This window comes from Hevea brasiliensis, chromosome 1 (assembly GCF_030052815.1).
Source record: "Hevea brasiliensis isolate MT/VB/25A 57/8 chromosome 1, ASM3005281v1, whole genome shotgun sequence".
NCBI classification, from domain to species: Eukaryota; Viridiplantae; Streptophyta; class Magnoliopsida; order Malpighiales; family Euphorbiaceae; genus Hevea; species Hevea brasiliensis.
The window spans coordinates 102,513,502-102,533,774 of NC_079493.1; the positions used below are offsets into that span (position 1 = coordinate 102,513,502).

At 33.1% G+C, this 20,273-nt stretch overlaps 1 protein-coding gene across 1 annotated transcript; it reads left to right on the top strand.

The window, feature by feature from the left end:
- The first annotated feature begins 509 nt into the window (after window positions 1–509).
- LOC110671678 (transcriptional elongation regulator MINIYO) lies at window positions 510–16,129 on the top strand. The gene is made up of 11 exons (XM_021834214.2): window positions 510–626; window positions 695–961; window positions 1,390–2,497; window positions 8,069–8,196; window positions 8,503–8,690; window positions 8,844–8,949; window positions 9,028–9,288; window positions 9,719–9,907; window positions 10,035–12,365; window positions 12,827–13,036; window positions 15,755–16,129. The coding sequence occupies exons 2-11, from the start codon at window positions 722–724 to the stop codon at window positions 15,953–15,955; spliced, it is 4,962 nt and encodes a 1,653-aa protein (XP_021689906.2). The 5' UTR covers window positions 510–626; window positions 695–721; the 3' UTR covers window positions 15,956–16,129.
- Window positions 16,130–20,273: the final 4,144 nt, after the last annotated feature.

A 20,273-nucleotide genomic window follows, 5' to 3' on the forward strand; every position in this document is an offset into this window, starting at 1 on the left:
TAATTTTTCAACAACCCATTCTGTTTCAGTATTTTTGATGCTACAGTACCCTTGCACATTCATTTTCTCTGTGAATTCATGATTTTTCTATAAAAGTATATAAATTTTGCCATGATTGCAACCAAAATCTATATATTTTCATGGCAAATTGCAGTATTCATTCAAATAATTTTTACAATTTATTTTATATGTTTTTAACTAAACAATTCATTAAAGTTTCTTGGTTTCTCCAGGTTGTTGCAAATTGTTCGTCTGCCCTACTAGAAATTTGGAGCTCAAAAACAAGCACCCTGAGGAAGCTTCAATGGAGATATGTCCCGTTCCGTTTTCTCAAGGGTAATTTTGCCATTATAAAATTTTTTATCTTGATTGGCGGAAACTTGACTTTAATTTTAACAGAGGGATCAGTTTGTTAACACAAATAAAAGTTAAGGATTAAATTGTTATCTAAATTTATATCAGGGATTAAATTATAGATTTTCCATACTTACTTGTAAATTACCCAACTATCTACTTTCAGAAATCAAATATTTTCTGCAATATTTTGGGTGCTCGCTGGAGCGGAAAAGCAAGCTCAGCAAGCGCAACGAGGCCTGCTCTTTATTAGCTCAGCAAACCGAGTCAGTGTAAGGCTTCCTCTCTTTCCCTCTTATCTCCCTCTATTCGCTTTTTCAACTCTTGCAAGCTTTTGCAGTTTCCTTCCTATTTAACAAAACAAGGAATGGAGAAGAAGAATCAGGGTACTAGTCAAGGAAACGAAGCAAAAGCATCCACTTCTGCCCAAATGATTTTTGGAGCCAACATGCTGCAAATCAATGGAGACGATGCTTCCGGCTTAATTGGTAGCATTATCGAAAAGGGTATTTCAGAAAACCTACAAAGCAAGCTTCTTGCGCCCACTCCGCCCCCCAAAGTCACCGTTTTACCTTTCCCCGTCGCGCGCCACCGGTCCCATGGACCGGTAAGCTACTCTATGCTCTCTATTTACTGTCATGATTAGTTGGTCCATTTCAATCGAAAGCCAGTATCAGTTTATTGGTACTAGCCTTAAGTTTTATCTGTTTTAGAAACCATAACTTAGTTGTTTGATTGCTTGGAAAATGTAGAGCTTTTGTTGTCTTTGATGTTGTATTGGTTTTTGGAACCTTGGGTTTCATGAAGGAGAAAATTTTCCTTTTCTTAATTGATACAATTTAGGATAAAAAGAAATATTAAGTAGTACAAACTTCTAGGTTTTCAGAGAGAAAATCAAATAATTTCTTTATTTCATATAATTTACGAATAACTGATATCTCTTTTCTCTTTTTCTTTTTTTTTTTTTTTTTTTATGAACTCAATCTTGTTTAGCAGCATAAGTTTATGAACTGATGCTTTGGTTATGTTACACAGCATTGGGGTCCAATGAGAAGTGAAATTGCTGTTAATGATGATAATGAGGATGATGAGGATAATGATTCAACTGAGATTAACTCAATGTCAGCTTTTGCAAATCCAGTGCAGATGAGGCAGAAAAAGGGTTTGGATCTTAGTCAATGGAGAGGGCTAATCCCAAGTGATAGTCCATTGGAGAGCAGTAAGATGGAAGGAAATAGGCTAAAGTTGAAGAGCACAGGAAAACAAAATAAAGATGGAGTAGTTGATAACAAGGACAAGAAAAACATATCATGGCATCCTCCTCTAGTTGATAAGACTCCAATGGAAGTGGATGCAGATCAGGATTTAAGTTCTTTTGTGCCTCCAACTAAAAAAGGGGCTATGTCAAGTGATATTGATACCGGGTCTCTCACTCCAGCGGCTGATATGGAAATATATAACTCACATCAAGTACATGTTGAGGAGAATATTAGAAATGCCAGCTCTATTCTCTCCAAAAGCAAATCAAGATCTATTGAAAACATGCCTAATAATGGTATAGCTAAATTAACACAGCTTGAGAAAAAGGAGAAGGTGGATCCTGCTTTTGGAGAGATGCTAATTAAGCGAGGGCAGAAAGCATCAACAATGGTTTCTAGCTCTAGTTTAAGCAATTTTGGAAAGGAACGAGGTTCTTTGTCTCTTGAGAGTGAGATTGATACTGAGAATCGTGCACGTTTAAAGAGCATGTCCCCTGAAGAGATTGCAGAAGCACAAGCTGAAATAATGGAGAAGATGGACCCTGCATTGGTAAACTTACTGAAAAAGCGGGGCCAAGAAAAATCAAAGCAGCAATATCTCTCAAGGTCAGATAAACCTATCAGTAATGAACTCAATAATACTCTCAGTGAAATTCAAACAGCCAAAAGCTCAGAAATTTCTTCTCATGTGAGGAGTGATAGTTCTGATATGATGACAATAACTACCTCAACAGATACAAAGATTGGACCGGATAATGGTTTGGTACAGGATTCAGGCCCACATGATGGCTATTTGTGGAATAGTTGGAGTGAGAGAGTTGAGGCTGTACGGAGATTAAGATTTTCCCTGGAGGGGAGTGTTATTACGGATGAATCAGAGGCTGGTAAGATTAGAGGATTTGTTGCATTTGTTATTACTGGTTTGTTCTTTCTTAGATAATAGCTTCTGGCCTTTTTTTTTTTTTGTACTTTGGCTCTTAACTCCCTCTTATGGACACATTCTATTTGAACATTTGGATATTTGGGGCTCAAATGTCAGATTTGGTCATTCATTTTTATTGATTTGTTTATAGATTGTGTTCTAAGTGAGCATTGAGCTAGCTGACCAATTTCACTAAGATATTTCTTCATAAAAATGGGAATTATAAATCATTATGGAATTTTATGTACTTTGTCAACCAGTTAAGTGGTGATGGTTACAAAGGTTAACCCTTATAACACCATGTTACGTGTAGAAGGAGAAAATACAGATGGGAATGCGTAATTGGGCTAGTAGAGTAGATTAGAATTGTGGAGGGAATGTTTGGTAGGTCTGTTGAGTAGTAGTTAATTGTTTTGGAGGGAAACCATAAGTAGCTACAATTGTTAGTTGTTAAGAGCAGCTACTAGGAAGTTGGGGGGAAATATGTTATAAAAGGGAGCTGAAATACCTGATCAATAATATTCTCTATCTTCTCTCTAAAATTCTCTCTCTCTCTCTCTCTCTCTCTCTCTCTCTGTCTCTCTTCCTTTCTCTCTCTCTTCTATTCTATTATTTCTTCTATTATCTACTCTGAACTATCTACTGTTAGGGCTACTACCTAACATTTGGTATGATAGCTAGAATCTGGGTGGGCTTTACTCGCAATTTGGTTCTTTGGAGTTGCAACTCATGGCCAGATCTGTGGTTGTGAGCCAGGAGGCTGTGAGGTTGGTAGAACTAGAGGAAAGGTTGGGTGTATTATAGGGGGAATCTTAGGAAACAAGGAAAGAGGTGGAAGTTGTGAGGGAAGGTTTCAGGGAATTGGAAGAAGGGGTTAGGAGAGATATTGCTGAGTCAGCTGTTGTGAGTCGAAGAGTGTTGTCGAAAAGACAATTGAAACTGCAGTAGGGAAATTGGAAAATTTTAGGGTTTTTTGGGGAAAAAGGGAAAGAAATTCTCAATTCTGAAGGGAAAGATTCCAATGGAGAAACAGGTTGTAACAACTAAACTAGAGGCCGTTACCGGCAGTAGGAATTGGGTCAGTTTAAGGCTGTTGGAACTTGTAGCAAGCCTAAAAGCCTGTTTAACATAAAAACTGTTTTCATATTAATTAAAATTTAAGCAACTTATATCAATCTCACTTTAACTTATACATTGAAACATAGTACATATCTCTTTAAAATGGTTCAGAATTTGGACCTTTTCATATCATCTAAAATAGTTAAAATGCGCCTCGTACCTTCATACATAGAATACAAAGTGTATGCTTAAAATAAAGGTAACATCCATACATACTTAACTTAGACAAAACTTATTACAATTCCTTACAACCATGTATAGTGTCTATCCATTAAAAATTTTACATGTCCAATCTTATAACATTAATCATACATAAGAAATTCTATAGTTGCTTTTGTTGCTAGCCCTCCCAGAAGACACTTCTATCCCTACAACTCTGCATTTGGGGTTAAGAGAGTGGGGCAAGTTTCAAAAAGCTCAGTGAGTAAACTAGCCAAACATATATTAATCGTATTATTCATTTCACACATATGCATTGCATCAGTCATATGAGTTTTTTACATTATAAACATTTCAAATAAGATAGACTTGTCACCAGTGATTTCCCACATCCAATATGCCTGGCTCATACAGAGGCTTCTTAAGATTTTCGCTTAAATACATAACATATCTAATATGCTGGGCTCATAAAGAAACTCTTCGGGTATTTTTCTTTCATATTAGTGAGCTAGGGGCTTTTTAGACTTCTCCTGATCTTACTACCTTGTATTATGTGTGATCATAACATGTAATTTATCATATGCATATCATAGGGGAAATCATTGGGTCTTCTAACATCCATCGGGCATCAACAGTAATTATGCACAAATGCAAAATATTCGTGTCCCAGGTACATACATCCTAATAAGTGATGAGATGATGCATGGGAATGATTATGATTTCAATTAAATAAGTTTTTATTCATTAAGATTAGTGTTACTCAACTCTTATAGCTTATCAACCTCCTGATACGAATGGTAGCTATATTTAGATCCTTAACTTCATGAGTCACTCAATTCTGATCCTATGAACATCGGATCCTAAAGTGTTATTCGGAGCTCTAAAACTCTCTATATGTAACAAATAACTTAATCTAGGTCTTTTTGGGTCATAAAAATAAGTTTTGGAGCATTAGAGCAAAAAGGAAAATAAGACTGGTAGAACCAACTTCAGCTGCTGAAGTTCAGAGCCTTAAATGCCCTTTTTGGGCAGTGGCGATTGCGGCTATTGAAGTAGGAAGCTTCGGTTGCCGAAGTCCTAACTTCCTCCATTCTAGCTGTCGAAGTTAGGAACTTTGGCTGCCGAAGTCATGCACTAAAAACCCTTGGGAAGCTTTAGCTGCTTTGGCTGCCGAAACTATAGTTTTCGGCAACTGAACTTGAGAATTTTCAAAATTTTCAATTCAAATTCTGTAGAATCTCCTTTGCCCAAAGCTCACACCAAAAGCATAACCAAGCTCCAAAGCTTCCTATAAACGACTCAACTTATATCCAAAACATGCCATAACCTTAAGATCATTCATGGATGCTACATGCATCCAACCAACCATCAACAACCTAAGATTTACTCAACATTCAAAAATACCATAAAGGAGAAACTACCAACATCTAACTCAAACAACATTAACATATTTCAAATCCAAAATCCATCATCATAAAACACAGTCTAAACTTAACTAGAACCCTAAAAACCCACATATATTCAGAGATCTCATAAAAAAATCAACAAGCAACAATCCTCAAACAAAATAAAAATTAATTCAAAAAGCTAAAATAATCTTTTCTTACATGCAATCCATGCTATTCAAACTCACTCATGACAACATTCTTGTGAATCATTTAAATTGAAAAAGTGAGAAATACTTTTCTTTCTTGAAAACTAGATTGGAGGAGTTGGTGGATAAAACTTCCAATTAGCACTTGAACCTTGGGTTTCCCAATGAAAATCCAAGCATCCAAGCTCTCAACGCATCAAATAGCAAAGAAACTTCAATTCAACTTCTTTTGCATGTAATAGTACAAAGATAGAGAGAAAAACTTTTTCTTTTTGAAGAAACGAATTTAAAATGGGCTATTTATACCCCCGCTGTCGAGGGGACTTTCAGCTGCCGGAGTCTATTCTGTCTAAATTTCAACCATAAAAAGGGGATTTCGGCTGCTGAAAGTTGACTTTTGGCTACCGAAGATCCTTCTGCAGAAAACATAACTTAAACTCTTTACTTGGCCACAACAAACAAAACATATTCATTCTTACACACATTTTTAACACATCATAGCGCACATATAAAACTTATCACTGTTTCTTTTGTCTGTGAAACCCTAAGTATCATGAGAATTTCACATTAATGGTAGAAATTCCGACATCAGAAAGTGGTGGGTGTTACACAGGTAAGGTTCTTTTTCCAACTCCAAAGAAACCCTTGAATCCTCATGCCAAGGATCAAGGGAGTTCTGGTTCTGTCATGGAATCAGAAGGTGTTCAAAGCATTACAATTGGAGTGTTTAGTCCAGCCCGAGAAGCAATTAATACTGATTCTTGGATTAAGGATGAAGATGAACAAAAGTTTGAAGAGAAAATTTCAGGATCTCTTAAGCATTTCAATAGTCAATCAGATGGTAATAATGATCAAGATCCTACCCTCAACCTGAATTCTTCCATGCGAGATGGGTGCCATAAAGAGGAATCATTCGGGATTCAAAATGACATGGGTATCAATAATGCTGTTAAGAATATTGAAGTCTTAAAAAGTATCCTTCTTGGCGCTAGACTTGTCAAAATTTTTGGAAACAAAAAGGTTGTTCCTCTTGTTGAGAATGTTTTGGTTAAAGGAGAAGAGATGGAAGAAGAGAAGTATTGGAATCTTGGTGGTATTATATTTGAGTTGAGATAATGTAATCATATGATACTCAAGGAGAATGAGTTTGAGATTCGGAGAAAACAGAGGAAGAAAATAAATTCCTTGTCGAGGGATGATTCAGGCATTGGAAATTTTTGTCGCAATGACAAAGTAAACTGCAAAGGTGTTATGAGAATTGCTAAAAAGAATTCTGGGGAGAGCATTTTTCCTTTTGCTGAAAATGTTAAGGAAAAGTATACGATGGCTGGACTTCAAGTGGTATGGTGATCTTAAAGGAACAAAATTTGGAAATTTGGAGAAAACAAAGAAAGAAAGTTCAATATTTGTCAATTAAGAGTTCATACTTTCATGTGTCCTTATTCAGATGGAAGTTCAGTCCTAATCTTTCCTCACAGCCTCTGATTTCATTGGCAACCAGGGACAAGTGAAATCTGCTGCAATCTCCAATCTGATCATATTAGAAGAGGGGGGGCAAAAAAAGAAGAAGAAGAAAGAAAGAAAGAAATTCTGGTTTGAAGTGCCAACTAGGGATGCCACGTGAAAAGATAGCACATTTATCCAAGCTCAATTTCCTGACTTCCAGCATTCTTGGGGTCAAGAATGCCCTAATGGAGATTTTGCTACGTATAGAAGGAGAAAATAGAGAATAAGGATAGGACTATGTAATTGGGCTAGTAGAGCAAATTAGAATTGTGGAGGGAAAGTTTTTTAGGTCTGTTGAGTAGTTGTTAATTGTTTTGGAGGGAAACTATAAGTAGTTACAGCTGTTAGTTGTTAAGAGCAGTTACTAGGAAATTAGGGGGAAATCTGTTCTAAAAGGGAGCTGAAATACCTGTATTAGGCATTCTGAATTCTGATCAATAATATTCTCTATCTTCTCTCTAAAATTCTCTCTCTCTCTCTCTCTCTCTCTCTCTCTCTCTTCTATTCTATTTTTTCTTCTATTTTCTACTTTGGAATGTATGTTGTTAGGGCTACTACCTAGCATGTCATTTCTGTATAATCAATTTGCAAATTAGAGGAACTAATGATCAAGAACCACTGTAAGTGTTTTAGCTTAGATGCTGATGTAGGCCTTGTCTATGATTAACAATTGATTCGAGAATTAATAAAATTGAGAATTTGTTTCTCTTTCCCTTTGTTCTATTGGTCTTAGATCAGATACTCACCCAACTTGAATAAGCACTGCTTAGTAAGCAGTTTTAGAGGCAAGTTTATTTACGCGTTTCCTGAATTTCTGTATTTTTGGGAAGAATCCTGCTTCATGTTAGCTTTAAGGGTATTGTCTCTGTGTTTTTCCTAAATAAGTGTTTGTCAAGAATCAGCACTACAATGTGATCTTTTATTATTATTATTATTATTATTATTATTATTATTATTATATAGTTCTCTAAAGGCATGTAGCATTATCAAAATTGTCATTGCATCTTGAGTGAAACTGTGGGATATCTAGCACATAAAATATTTTTGTTATTTTTATCATTATTTTCTGATAATGAAATTTGCAATGTGATCCTGTTACCTGAGGGTACCGAAGATGGCTTAATCAGAATTTAGTAATTCTTTTCTGTGTTTCAGGTGATATATCCATTGACACTAGGGATGGTGCTGTAAATGTTACCGAACGTGACTTTCTGCGGACTGAGGGGGACCCTGGTGCAGTGGGTTACACAATCAAAGAAGCTGTACAACTCACTAGAAGTGTGGTCAGTTGATATAATAACTAGTTTTTCAATTAGTTTCAATCACATAAAATATATTTTTTATGGGTTACTTGCATAAATTGAGAGATATGCTATTTAAGATATTGTTGAGTTGGCTTAAAGAAATTAATATTTTTTTTTTCTTCTTTGTGTGATTCTGTTGATCACATGACTTGTAAATGGATATATGTTCTCACTGCTTTTATACCTACTTTCGTGTAGAGAAGGTTGTGGCTCTCTCTTCTTGTGTTTATTACTTTTACTATATGTTTGTTGTGCACCTTTATGTACTAATTTTGTTAATTACAGATACCGGGACAACGGGCTCTTGCATTGCATCTCCTTGCATCTGTGCTTGATAAAGCAATACACAACATTCAACAGAATCAAGTTGGGTGCACAATTAAAAATGTTAATCTAGTTGACAAGTTGATTGATTGGGAGGCTATTTGGGCTTATGCACTTGGTCCTGAACCTGAGCTTGTTTTATCATTGAGGTGGTGCATTTCAATGCTTCTACCTCTAATTGTTGTTTCGTATTAATCATGATTGCATCATCTGCCTTATATTTTGGTCCTTCTTCCTTTTTTTTGGCTTTTGCTTATGGGCAGCACAATATGCAATTAACTACATATTCTGTTGATTTGTAGGATGTGCCTTGATGATAACCATAGTTCAGTTGTTTTAGCTTGTGCAAGAGTTATCCAGTGCGCACTGAGTTGTGATTTGAATGAGAATTTCTTTGATATCTTAGAGGTAAAGCTTTGTTTCTGGATTCTTTTTCCTTATATCCTAGCATTAATTAACATTTTGTTTGATATATTATGCTTACAGAAAATAGCATTCTATGAGAAGCATATCTTCACTGGCCCCGTATTTCGAAGCAAACCAGATATAAATGTTGGTTTCCTCCATGGTGGCTTTTGGAAGTATAATGCTAAACCTTCTAATGTTCTAACTTTCACTGATGATGTCATTGATGATGAGACCGAAGGGAAACATACAATTCAGGATGATATTTTTTTTGCTGGTCAAGATTTTGCTGCTGGTTTGGTTAGGATGGGAATCCTTCCTAGGTTGCACTATCTTTTGGAGGTAAGCTTGATCAGATTGACTTAAAGAAAATAATTAAAGGACAACATTTTTGGAGGTCTGTGAATGAGGCTGGATGTGAATGTGGTGCTTTGTTTATGCATACTATAAAATTATTCCTAGGAGGCACTTTTTAAACAAATTTTTCTTTCTAATGTTCAATTGAGGAGAAGAGGAAAAGAAGGTTTAGGGAGGGAGGGAGGGGGAGGGGGGGTGTTGTGCGGGCGCTTATTGGACAGTTGAAGTTGCTAATAGTGGTAGAAATGCCATATTTGAGAAATAAAATGATCAAGTTGCATGCTTTTTCTTTGAAATGCTACTGCATGATATGATTGTAAAAATGTTTTGATTCCAAAAAGAAGAGTTCTTATAATTGTGCTTAATGCTTTTGGCTTCTCACCTTTCCAATACATGTTTATGCATATGGTTTCAGGCTGACACTAATGCAGCCTTGGAAGAATGCATAATTTCTATACTTGTTGCGATAGCAAGGCATTCCCCAACGTGTGCAAATGCAATTATGAAGTGCCAAGGACTTGTCCATACAGTTGTCCACAAATTCACTATGGGATTCACTACAGAAATTCATGCTTCTAAGATAAAATCTGTTAGCCTTTTGAAGGTACACATTTTTTCATATGTTTCCAGACAGCTTCTGTATTTCTTCCTAATTATTTATTAATGGAGCATTGCTCTAGCACTTCATCCAAGACATAGTTATATCTGTGTTCTGTGTTGGTGTGAAACAGGTATTGGCTCAATCTGACAAGAAGAATTGCTCAGAGTTCATAAAGACTGGTTCTTTTCATGCTATGATCCAGCATTTGTTTCGATATACTTCCTCCCTTGACCACTGGGTGAAGTCTGGGAAGGAAAGCTGTAAACTTTCGTCTGCTTTGATGGTTGAACAACTACGTTTTTGGAGGGTCTGCATTAGTTTTGGGCTCTGTATGTCATATTTTTCAGATATCTTCCCTGCCTTGTGCTTGTGGCTGCATCCACCTACATTCAGTAAACTTCAGGAGAACAATGTTCTTAGTGAATTTGTTTCTATCTCTCGGGAGGCATATCTTGTTTTGGAGGCTTTGGTTAGGAAACTTCCAAGTTTCTATTCACAGAAACATATAAGCAATCAAATCTCAGATTGTGCCAGTGATGAGCTGGAAACCTGGTCTTGGAGTTTTGTTACTCCAGTGATAGATTTAGCTTTGCAGTGGATAGCATCGAAGGACGATCCTTATGTTTCTAATTACTTTGGGAGGGAAAAAGGAATTGGGACTGACTTTGTTTTCGAAGATTCATCTGATAGTTCTTTGTTGTGGGTGTTTTCAGCTGTCATGCATATGCTTTCTGCATTGCTTGAAAAAGTAAAGCCAGAGGAAACCCTGATCCCTCAAGGAAGTAGCAGACATGTTCCATGGTTGCCAGAGTTTGTTTCTAAGGTTGGACTTGAAATTATTAGAAACCAGTTTTTGAGTATCAATGGCACAGAGGAACAAAAAGATTTTGATGAAAGTGGCACCTGGATTAATGAACTTTGTTGTTTTAGACAGCATAGTAAAAATGAGTCATCCTTAGCTTCTGTTTGTTGCCTTCATGGACTTTTCCAAGTTATTATTTCAATTGATAACTTGATCAGCTTGGCTAAAGGTGGTATCTGTGTCCCTCTGTCCCAAGGATATAATTTCTCAAGCGAAGGGAAAATTCTTGAGGATGGGATTCTGAAGAGGTCTCTGGTTGAATGGAGATGTGTGCTCAATGTTTTTATGAAGTTGGTGGGATCAGAGTGGCACTTTATGCAGTCCATTGAGATTTTTGGTAGAGGAGGACCTGCTCCCGGGGTGGGACTTGGATGGGGTGCCTCTGGTGGAGGATTTTGGTCAATGACTGTTTTGTTGGCTCAAACAGATGCTAGATTAATAATTTACATGCTTGAAATCATCCAGATGGTGTCTAGCACAGAATCACCAACAAATGAAGAGATGGTCTCTGCTATGCATAGGGTTAATTCTGTCTTAGGGGCATGCTTAACTATTGGGCCTACAGATAGAGTCATGATGGAGAAGGCATTAGACATTTTGCTTCAAGTCCCTGTTCTCAGGTATCTTGATCTCTGTGTACAACATTTTCTCCTATTGAATAAGAGGATGAAACCTTTTAGATGGGAATATAAAAAAGAGGACTACTTTCTCTTCAGTGAGATATTAGCCTCTCACTTCAAAAATAGATGGTTGTCTGTAAAGAAGAAATTGAAAGCCATAGACACAAATAATTCTTTTCAGAACGGAACTTCTAAGAAGGGTAATGTTTCTTTGGAAACCATACATGAAGACTTGGAAACATCAAATATGCCAAGTCAAGTTCATTATTGCACTTCTTTGATGGTAGAGTGGGCTCACCAGAGATTGCCACTTCCCATGCATTGGTTTCTGAGTCCTATTTCAACCATTTCTGATGATAAACATGCTGGTCTTCAAAATGCTTCTAGCATACCTAATCTCATACATGACTCCAGTGTTCTGGTTGAAGTTGCTAAAGGTGGACTTTTCTTGCTGCTAGCTATGGAAGCCATGTCCACGTTCCTATCCAATGATGTCCACTCTCCTATTCGCAATGTACCTTTGGTTTGGAAATTGCATTCTCTATCCGTCATATTACTTGTTGGAATGGATGTGCTTGATGATAACAAGGGTAAGAATGTTTATGAAGCCTTACAAGACATTTATGGTCATATTCTTGATGAAGTAAGATTTACTAAAAGTGCTAAGCACATTTTGGATGAAAGCGCAAATTTATTGCTGGACACTGAGAAGAAATGTAGTGTGGACTTTATGAGGTTTCAATCAGTGATTCATGAGAGTTACTCTACATTTCTTGAAACACTTGTGGAGCAGTTTGCTGCTGTATCTTATGGTGATCTGATTTTTGGTCGTCAAGTTTCTGTATATTTGCATCGTTGCACTGAAGCAGCTGTGAGACTTTCTGCCTGGAATGCACTGTCTAATGCTCATGTTCTTGAAATTCTGCCACCATTGGAGGAATGCATTGCTGAAGCAGAAGGGTACCTTGAACCTATTGAGGTACTGTTCATTGACTATTCAAACTTTCTTTTAGAGCTCATTTTATAATCTTCATTGTAAAGGAATTTCCTTGGGTTCCACTTTGCATATTCTGTAAATCAGTGTTGTTGAGTAGATTCCTACCTTTGGCTGAAACTAGTTAAAATTTCAATGGTGGGGAGAGAGTGAGAGCAAGAGATTAGGTAGAATAGACTTTTGTTTTATCTTGAAGTTCATAGCTATCAAAACAAAATTAAAGGGAAAATATAAGTCTGCTTTGTATCCTACTATTTTGGTACAAGTTTATAAATGAATGAAGTTAATGCATAGTTTCATTCATCTCTACAATGATGTTGCCTCTATTTGTTACGGTTGGGCTGGCTACATAAGTTTTTCTAAATGTTTTGTGTAAAAGTTTGGCTGCAGATCATTATCCGATGTTGCGAAGACATTATTTTTAAAACGGTTTATTCCCTGTGCAGGATAACGAAGGCATTTTGGAAGCTTATGTGAAGTCTTGGATTTCTGGTGCTCTTGATAGATCTGCGGCTCGAGGATCAATGGCATTTGCTCTTGTTTTGCACCACCTTTCATCTTTCATTTTCCTTGTTCGTAGTCATGACAATACATCTCTACGAAATAAGATTGTAAAGTCTCTTTTGAGAGATTACTCCCAGAAGCAAAAACATGAGGTATGCCACTTTTCTGCAAGGCTTATTTATGATTTAGTTTCTAATTAAGTAGTCTACAATATAGGTAGGCCAAATACGTGAATTTCTATTTTTGTACCCGTTAAATACAAATTTGTTTGGTTGACAACCCATAGAGATGCACACAAATAAGAGCATCTGCAACTATTATAACAATGCTGATATGACATCTTTTTAGTGTTGGCATATATAGGAATAGCTATTTGAGTGACAAATATAAGAGCATGTCAAAATATTATAACAATGCTGATATGATATCTTAATAACGTTGACAGACAGGAATCGCTATTTGAATGGCAGATAGATATGGTGGATAATGAATTAAAAAGTTGAAAGTAAAAAAAAAAAAGAAATCAGAATGCATAAATTAATGATCTATTGATTACAAAAATGGGGCTATAAAGATTAAAATTAAATGTCATAATAAATGTTGAGGGTGCCACACCGCCAGCCCACCATGTTTTTCAAGTAAAGTTCAGTTTCCAATTTAAGTATTCAGTCAAGTATTTCTTGGAATTGTGCATTAATAAGGCCCTGCATGGGAGTGCTGTGATTTTTGTTTTTTTTTTGTTTTTTTTACATTAAAAGATGAAAATATAGTATATGTAGGAGTTAGAAGACATAGCTGGTTGTTTTTAATGAAAATGATTGCCTTCCTTTTTTTAAAAAAAAAAAAAAAAAAGAGGAAGGTGAACAACTATTTCTCATCACCTTTATACCCCATGTTCATGGTTGGCCACCTATGTTTGGACCCCATCTGCCCTCTGGGTTTCCAAGTAAAATTTGCATATATGCGTAGTTTGAATCTAGCTTTTACATCAATGGCCCAAGTACTTCAGTTCAAATTTCTTGTTGGTCAATGTTTTTATGTACCTTGGCTCCTTTACTTTTTGTATCATATATGGGCATGAGTGGTTGAGAAGAGGAGGTTTTGTCTAAGCTGGGCAGTCTTTAACAATTAGATATGGTTTGTTGTGATGGTGATATGGATGACCGGAGATCAAGCCGGTTTGGTTGTGGCATGTGTTCAAAATATTATGAGTTGATGATTAATTTTTGGTGAGTTAGAGGTGAATTATGGGGAAAAAAAGTGAAGATAATAAGTGTACTTAGAAAAAGTAGAACAAAAGAGAGATTAGTTCAATTAAATAAAAGAATTATGTGAAATTCATTGAGAATTCTATGCATGTCATGTTTGGAACTTAAATTAATGTTTTCTTGAATTCTATTTTTTCAAATTTATGGAATTGAGTACACTTGGAAGTGGAATTGTTTAAGATAGAATTTGTAAATCAATTTTATACAATCTAAGCTATAAAATTAACTGGACTAAAATACATTCCCACAAATGCATGCAGTAGATTCTTATTTTCCATTCTGTTTCTCCCTCTCACAAATTAAAAGTAAATATAAATTCTAGCCTTTTTTCTTAATATTTTATTTTTGTAACAATTCTGTTTTACTTTTGTGTGCAACTGTACTAATTGTTTGATCAAGTATTTCATCTATTTTTGAATATGCACTAGGCATGTTCATGTTTGTAATTCTTTATAGCTATTAGGTTCGTAAGTAATTCTAGGCATTAATTCATATATAGTAGTCACATGGGAATTTATTTCTGAACATTAGATGAATTGCCAGTTCATTGGTTTCTAAATAGGGTAAAAATTAATCATAGTTTATGTTGTTATTATTTTATTATTTTGAAAAGAACAAATTGTTAATGACCTATTTTTATTCGTTATGTTTTTGGTTTTTGTTGTCCAATTATTAAAGAAACTAATTTAAATAAAAAATATATTATTTTTGTTATTTAGACTCCTTTTTTTTCGTGAAAAAATAGTTTGTTTGTGGGGGAAATAACTTATTTTCAATTGTTTGGTTGCAATATTGAAAAATAAAGAGAGATTATTTTCTACTGTTTGGAGTATGTTGAAAGATGTTTTTTTTTTTTTTTTTCAATTTGTAATACTGTAAAAATGTTTAAATTTTTTACTATTTTTATTATTGAATGTGAGAAACAAAAAATGAAACCCATTGACGGTGGTGGCTGCCTGTAGTCAAGGATGATTCGTGTTGGCCACTAAATTAATGGGTATATATTTATATCGTGCATTTATAAGTACTTTAACATTTTGATAAATTTGTTAATGGTAGAAAAATGATTTCCTCTTTTGAAAAGTCATTTTTCTAAAAAATATCTTAGTTTTTCTTTTGATCAGAAAAATATTTTCTCGTAACCAATTTTCCTAAGCATCTTAAATGACAGAAAATATAAAAATGTTTTTTAGGAAATAAAACAAATGGAGCTTTCGTTGCAACAAAAAAGGCAAAAAAGAACCTTTTTTTTTTATGGTTTAGGGTGTAGGAATTTCAAATCCATAATCTCTCTCTCTCTCTCTCAAGGTAAAAGAAAAACTTGTGATGATACCAATTGGCAGCTACTAGGAATTTTATGTGAAAATTTTCATGTATAAACACGAGTAGGTGATATGCTGGAAGTGGTATAATTATGCCCAGTTCTTCTTTGTCAATTATTACGCTAACGACTGTCTACAGCTGCCTTTCTAGAAGACACAAGTATTGATAATTGGAAAATGTTTTCAGAAGTAGTAGCAAGCATTGAATTGCACTATAACTGATGCCGTTTCATGCCCCTCTGTTCTATTTCAATTAATCAGAACTGTTTCCTTTTGATAGGGAATGATGTTGGAACTTGTACAGTATTGCAAACCATCTAAATCTCACCAGCCTGGAGAGTGTAGTTTGTTACTGCAGAATAGTGACATTGAGAAAAGGTTTCAAGTGCTAACAGATGCTTGCGATCGAAATTCCTCACTTTTGGCTGAAGTTGAGAAACTAAGGTCTGCTTTTGTAAAGAAATTGGATGCTGTGAAGTAGCTAAGATCTGATGTGTACAGAGGAAGAAGAAGAAAAGAAAGAGTGTCATTGGTGAACCTACACTGACATCTAGCCTGCATGAATATCATCAGAGTTGGTAGACATATCATGAGAAATCTATAAAAGATAATTTTCTGTTAAGAAATTAAAACAGATGGGGTTCATATTCCCACATGAGGTGAGGTTTGAGATCATTTTTTTTTTCTCTGTCAATATCATTTAAAATTAAAACGGAAATTAACAAAACCATTAAATATTCAGTAACTCTAATAGCAAAAATATTTTAATTTTGGAAAAATTTCTTTAAAATATGTTTCATTTTTAATAAAAAAAAGTTTGCCAAGCAAGAGTGATGAACTCTATTAATTTTTAAGTGCATTGCATTGAATACATTTATACTGTCACCTTATGGCATTTGCGGGGCTTTAGATGACAAGTTTCTGCAGCTCCCTGTTTTAAAACTGTAATGCATGGTTGGCCTCGTGATAAATGACATATTAATACATAAATAAAATTAATATATAAATAAAGTGTAAATAAAGAAATTATATACATGACATCAATTTAATATATAATATATTAAATTTTATATTTAATATATTTAAATTAAATAAAAAAATTATATATATTTATATTTCAATATAAAAAATAGGAGCGGTGCCAATTGAAGATAAGTTGAGAGAAGGGAGATTGAGGTGGTTTGGTCATGTGAAGCGTAGACATACGGAGGCTCCAGTTAGACAAGTAGAGAACATTAGGCTAGAGGATAGAAAGAAAAAAAGGGGTAGACCTAAATTGACTTGGAGGAGAGTAGTACAGCATGACTTAGAAGCATTACACATTTCTGAGGATTTAACCCAAAATCGTTCAGAGTGGAAAAAATGAATTCATATAGCCGATCCCAAATTTTTGGGATAAAGGCTTAGTTGAGTTGAGTTGAGTTGTATATTTCAATATAAAAAATATAAATTATATATTTATATTTAAATATAAAAAATGGGTATACTATCATTATCCAGTAAGGAAAGGAGTACAATTTGAACAGAAAATGACTACTGACCAAGTTGTAATAAATCAAGGGACACTTGCACTCAAATTTATAACAATCAATTTAATATGACTGAAAATTTAAGCAAGTTGAAGCAATTGAAACAATTGAAAATGAGATTTGAGGAAATCTTATATAAATTTGGCAGATAATCATGTCTCCAACTTTTCTGTATGTATGCTTTTAGAATTGCAATATATACATTATTATGAATTGAACTTGTCAATGATAGTGTTCAATAAGAATGAATTTTAGGGATAACTACAAAATGGGGCTTGGAGTATAAAATTAACTTTGTTTAAGGTCTTGATATGCCACGTGGCATAGTTTCTTTTTTATTTTTATTTTTTATATAAAAGAATTAACTTATTGAACACCAACTTATTATTTAAATATTTTTAAATTTAAACTACATATATATATATATATAATAGACAAGCTTTCTCAAACGTTGACACATGGCATTGATTTTTATAGTTTTGCCACATGGCATAACTATAAAGATTCAATAAATTTTCTTTATTTTTATTAATTAATTAATTTAACTGCTTTAAAATATAATTAAGTTATAAATTTTTTGTAAGTTACAAATTATTTAATAAATTTCTCTTAATGCTATAATAAGTAACTATTATTATTAGATAAGTTATAATATATTAACATATAATTATTTCATATACTTATAATTTTATACAGAAAACATAATTTTTTTTATTTTCCTTTAGCATTACTTTTAGATCATTAACATTATTTTTAGAATATTATTAATATAACTAAATAAAAATAATGTTTGAATATATTATATTTATTTAATATGTTATGAGAATATAAAAAATTTTGAAATTTTAAAGTGGTGAAAATGATCATATGATTTAACTAATCTTAAATTATTTTATATCTTTAATTAATTTTATTATTGTATTGCTATGTTTTATTATTTTTAATATGAAATTTTTATTAAAAATTTTGAGAGAAAAAATTTAGTTTATATAAAAAGCAACAAAAATAAAATATAGAATCTATATTTTATTTTTATTTATTAATATCATGACCTAAGTTAATGGTTATATATTTATATTATGTATTTATAAATATTTTTATATTTTAATAAATTTATTAATGTTAGAAAAATAATTTTTTATTTTATAAAGTTATTTTTTTAAAAAATATTTTCTGATAATCAATTTTCATCAGTGAACCTAAACTGACATGTAGCCTGCATGAATGTCATCACAGTTGGTTGACATGTCATGACAAATCTATAAAAGATAATTTTCTGTTCAGAAGTGAAAACAGATGGGGTTCATATTCCCACATGGGGTGAGGTTTTAGATTTTTTTTCTTTTTTCTCTCTCAATATCATTTAAAATTAAAACGGAAATTAACAAATCCAATAATAAATATTCAATAATTCTAATAGCAAAAATATTTTAATTTTGGAAAAAATTCTTTAAAATACGTTTCATTTTTAATAAAAAAACTTTGCCAAGCAAGAGTGACGTGCTCTGCTAGTATTTAATTGCATTGCACTGAATGACGTATAGATAAAAGACTTTTGGTCAATACGTTTACACTGTCACCTTATGGCACTTGCAGGGCTTCAGATGATAAGTTTCTACAGCTCCATGTTTTAAACTTTAATGCAAGGTTGGCCTCGTGACATATTAATATATAAATAAAATTAATATATAATAAATAATTAATAAATAAATAAAGTATAAATAAAAAAATTATATAAATCACATTAATTTAATATATAATGTATTAAATTTTATATTTAATATATTTAAATAAAAAAATCATATGTATTTATATTTCAATATAAATTATATATTTATTTTTAAATATAAAAAATGTGTATACTATCATTTTCCAATAAGAAAAGGAATACAATTTGAACAGAAAATGACTACTGACCAAGTTGTAATAGATCAAGGGACACTTGCACTCAAATTTATAACAATCAATTTAATATGACTGAAAATTGAAGCAAATTGAAGCAATTGAAAATGAGATTTGAAGAAATCTTATATCAGTTGGGCAGAAAATCATGTCTCCAACTTTTCTGTACGTATGCTTTTAGAATTGCAATATATACATTATTATGAATTAAACTATACTATAAAAACCTTGATTAAGGTCTGCCACGTGGTATAGTTTCTTCTTTATCTTTATTTTTTTATTTTTTTATATAAAAAAATTAATTTATTGAACACCAACTTTTTATTTAACTGTTTTTAAATTTAAACTACTAAAATTTTATCTAATAATAATAATAACAATAATTATCTAAAATTTCTTTTACTACATATTTTAAGAATTTTAAAATTAAATTTTATATATTTTTTTATTTTTTATTAAATACAAAACTATATCAGTTACTGTTAAAAAATTATATATTCAAACTTGAAATAAAATTTTAATCATTAAAAAAAATTTATCATTAATAAAATTTTATAGAATGGTTATGAAAATATAAAATATAAAAAATACATATTAAATTATTCTATGAAAATAAAATAACAAATAACTCACGTGTTACGCAGGCAAAACGATTAATTAAAACTTAATTAAGAGCATCAGAACTCATATAAGTCTACAATTATAACACATTTCCATAAAAATAATTGTAACTAGATACTGTGAGTTTTCTAGTTAATTTGGTGATCTATCATCATTTTACAAATGAAATTACCACATTACCCTTTATTAATAACCCTATTCCTTATTTCACTTTTTCTTCTTCCATCTTCTATGTCCATCTCTTGTAGGCAAATTCACCTGCTCTCACCTATCTTCTTCTGCTTCTTCTTTAATATTTTTGCCTCATCCAAAGATCACCATCCTACAGTATAAAGAAAATTTTTTTTTCGGCTTTCAGTCATCCGAAACCCTTAAAAATGGGAAGGATCAAATACTCGCAATTTACACATACACTTTTATTCCAATACCCAAAAAAAAAACCCCAAAATCAAGAAGCCCACAGCTCTCTCACGATGTCTCATCTACTCATTTTGTCTCCTTTTTCAGAAAAAAGAAGCTGTGTAAGATTTTTTTTTATTATTATTATCTTGTTGCTTTATATTGCTTTGGATTTCATGGGGATAGGTGTATATATTCTGGTAACTCTAACTAAGTAGTTTGCGCTTAGCAGATCCCAAGCCTAGATAAAGGAGGAGGGTTGCGGTAGGTGACAACCAGCGTAAAAATTGCATCACACCTCATAATATGGATTCTTACAATATAAACGTTGAGACGTCCTCTACTTAT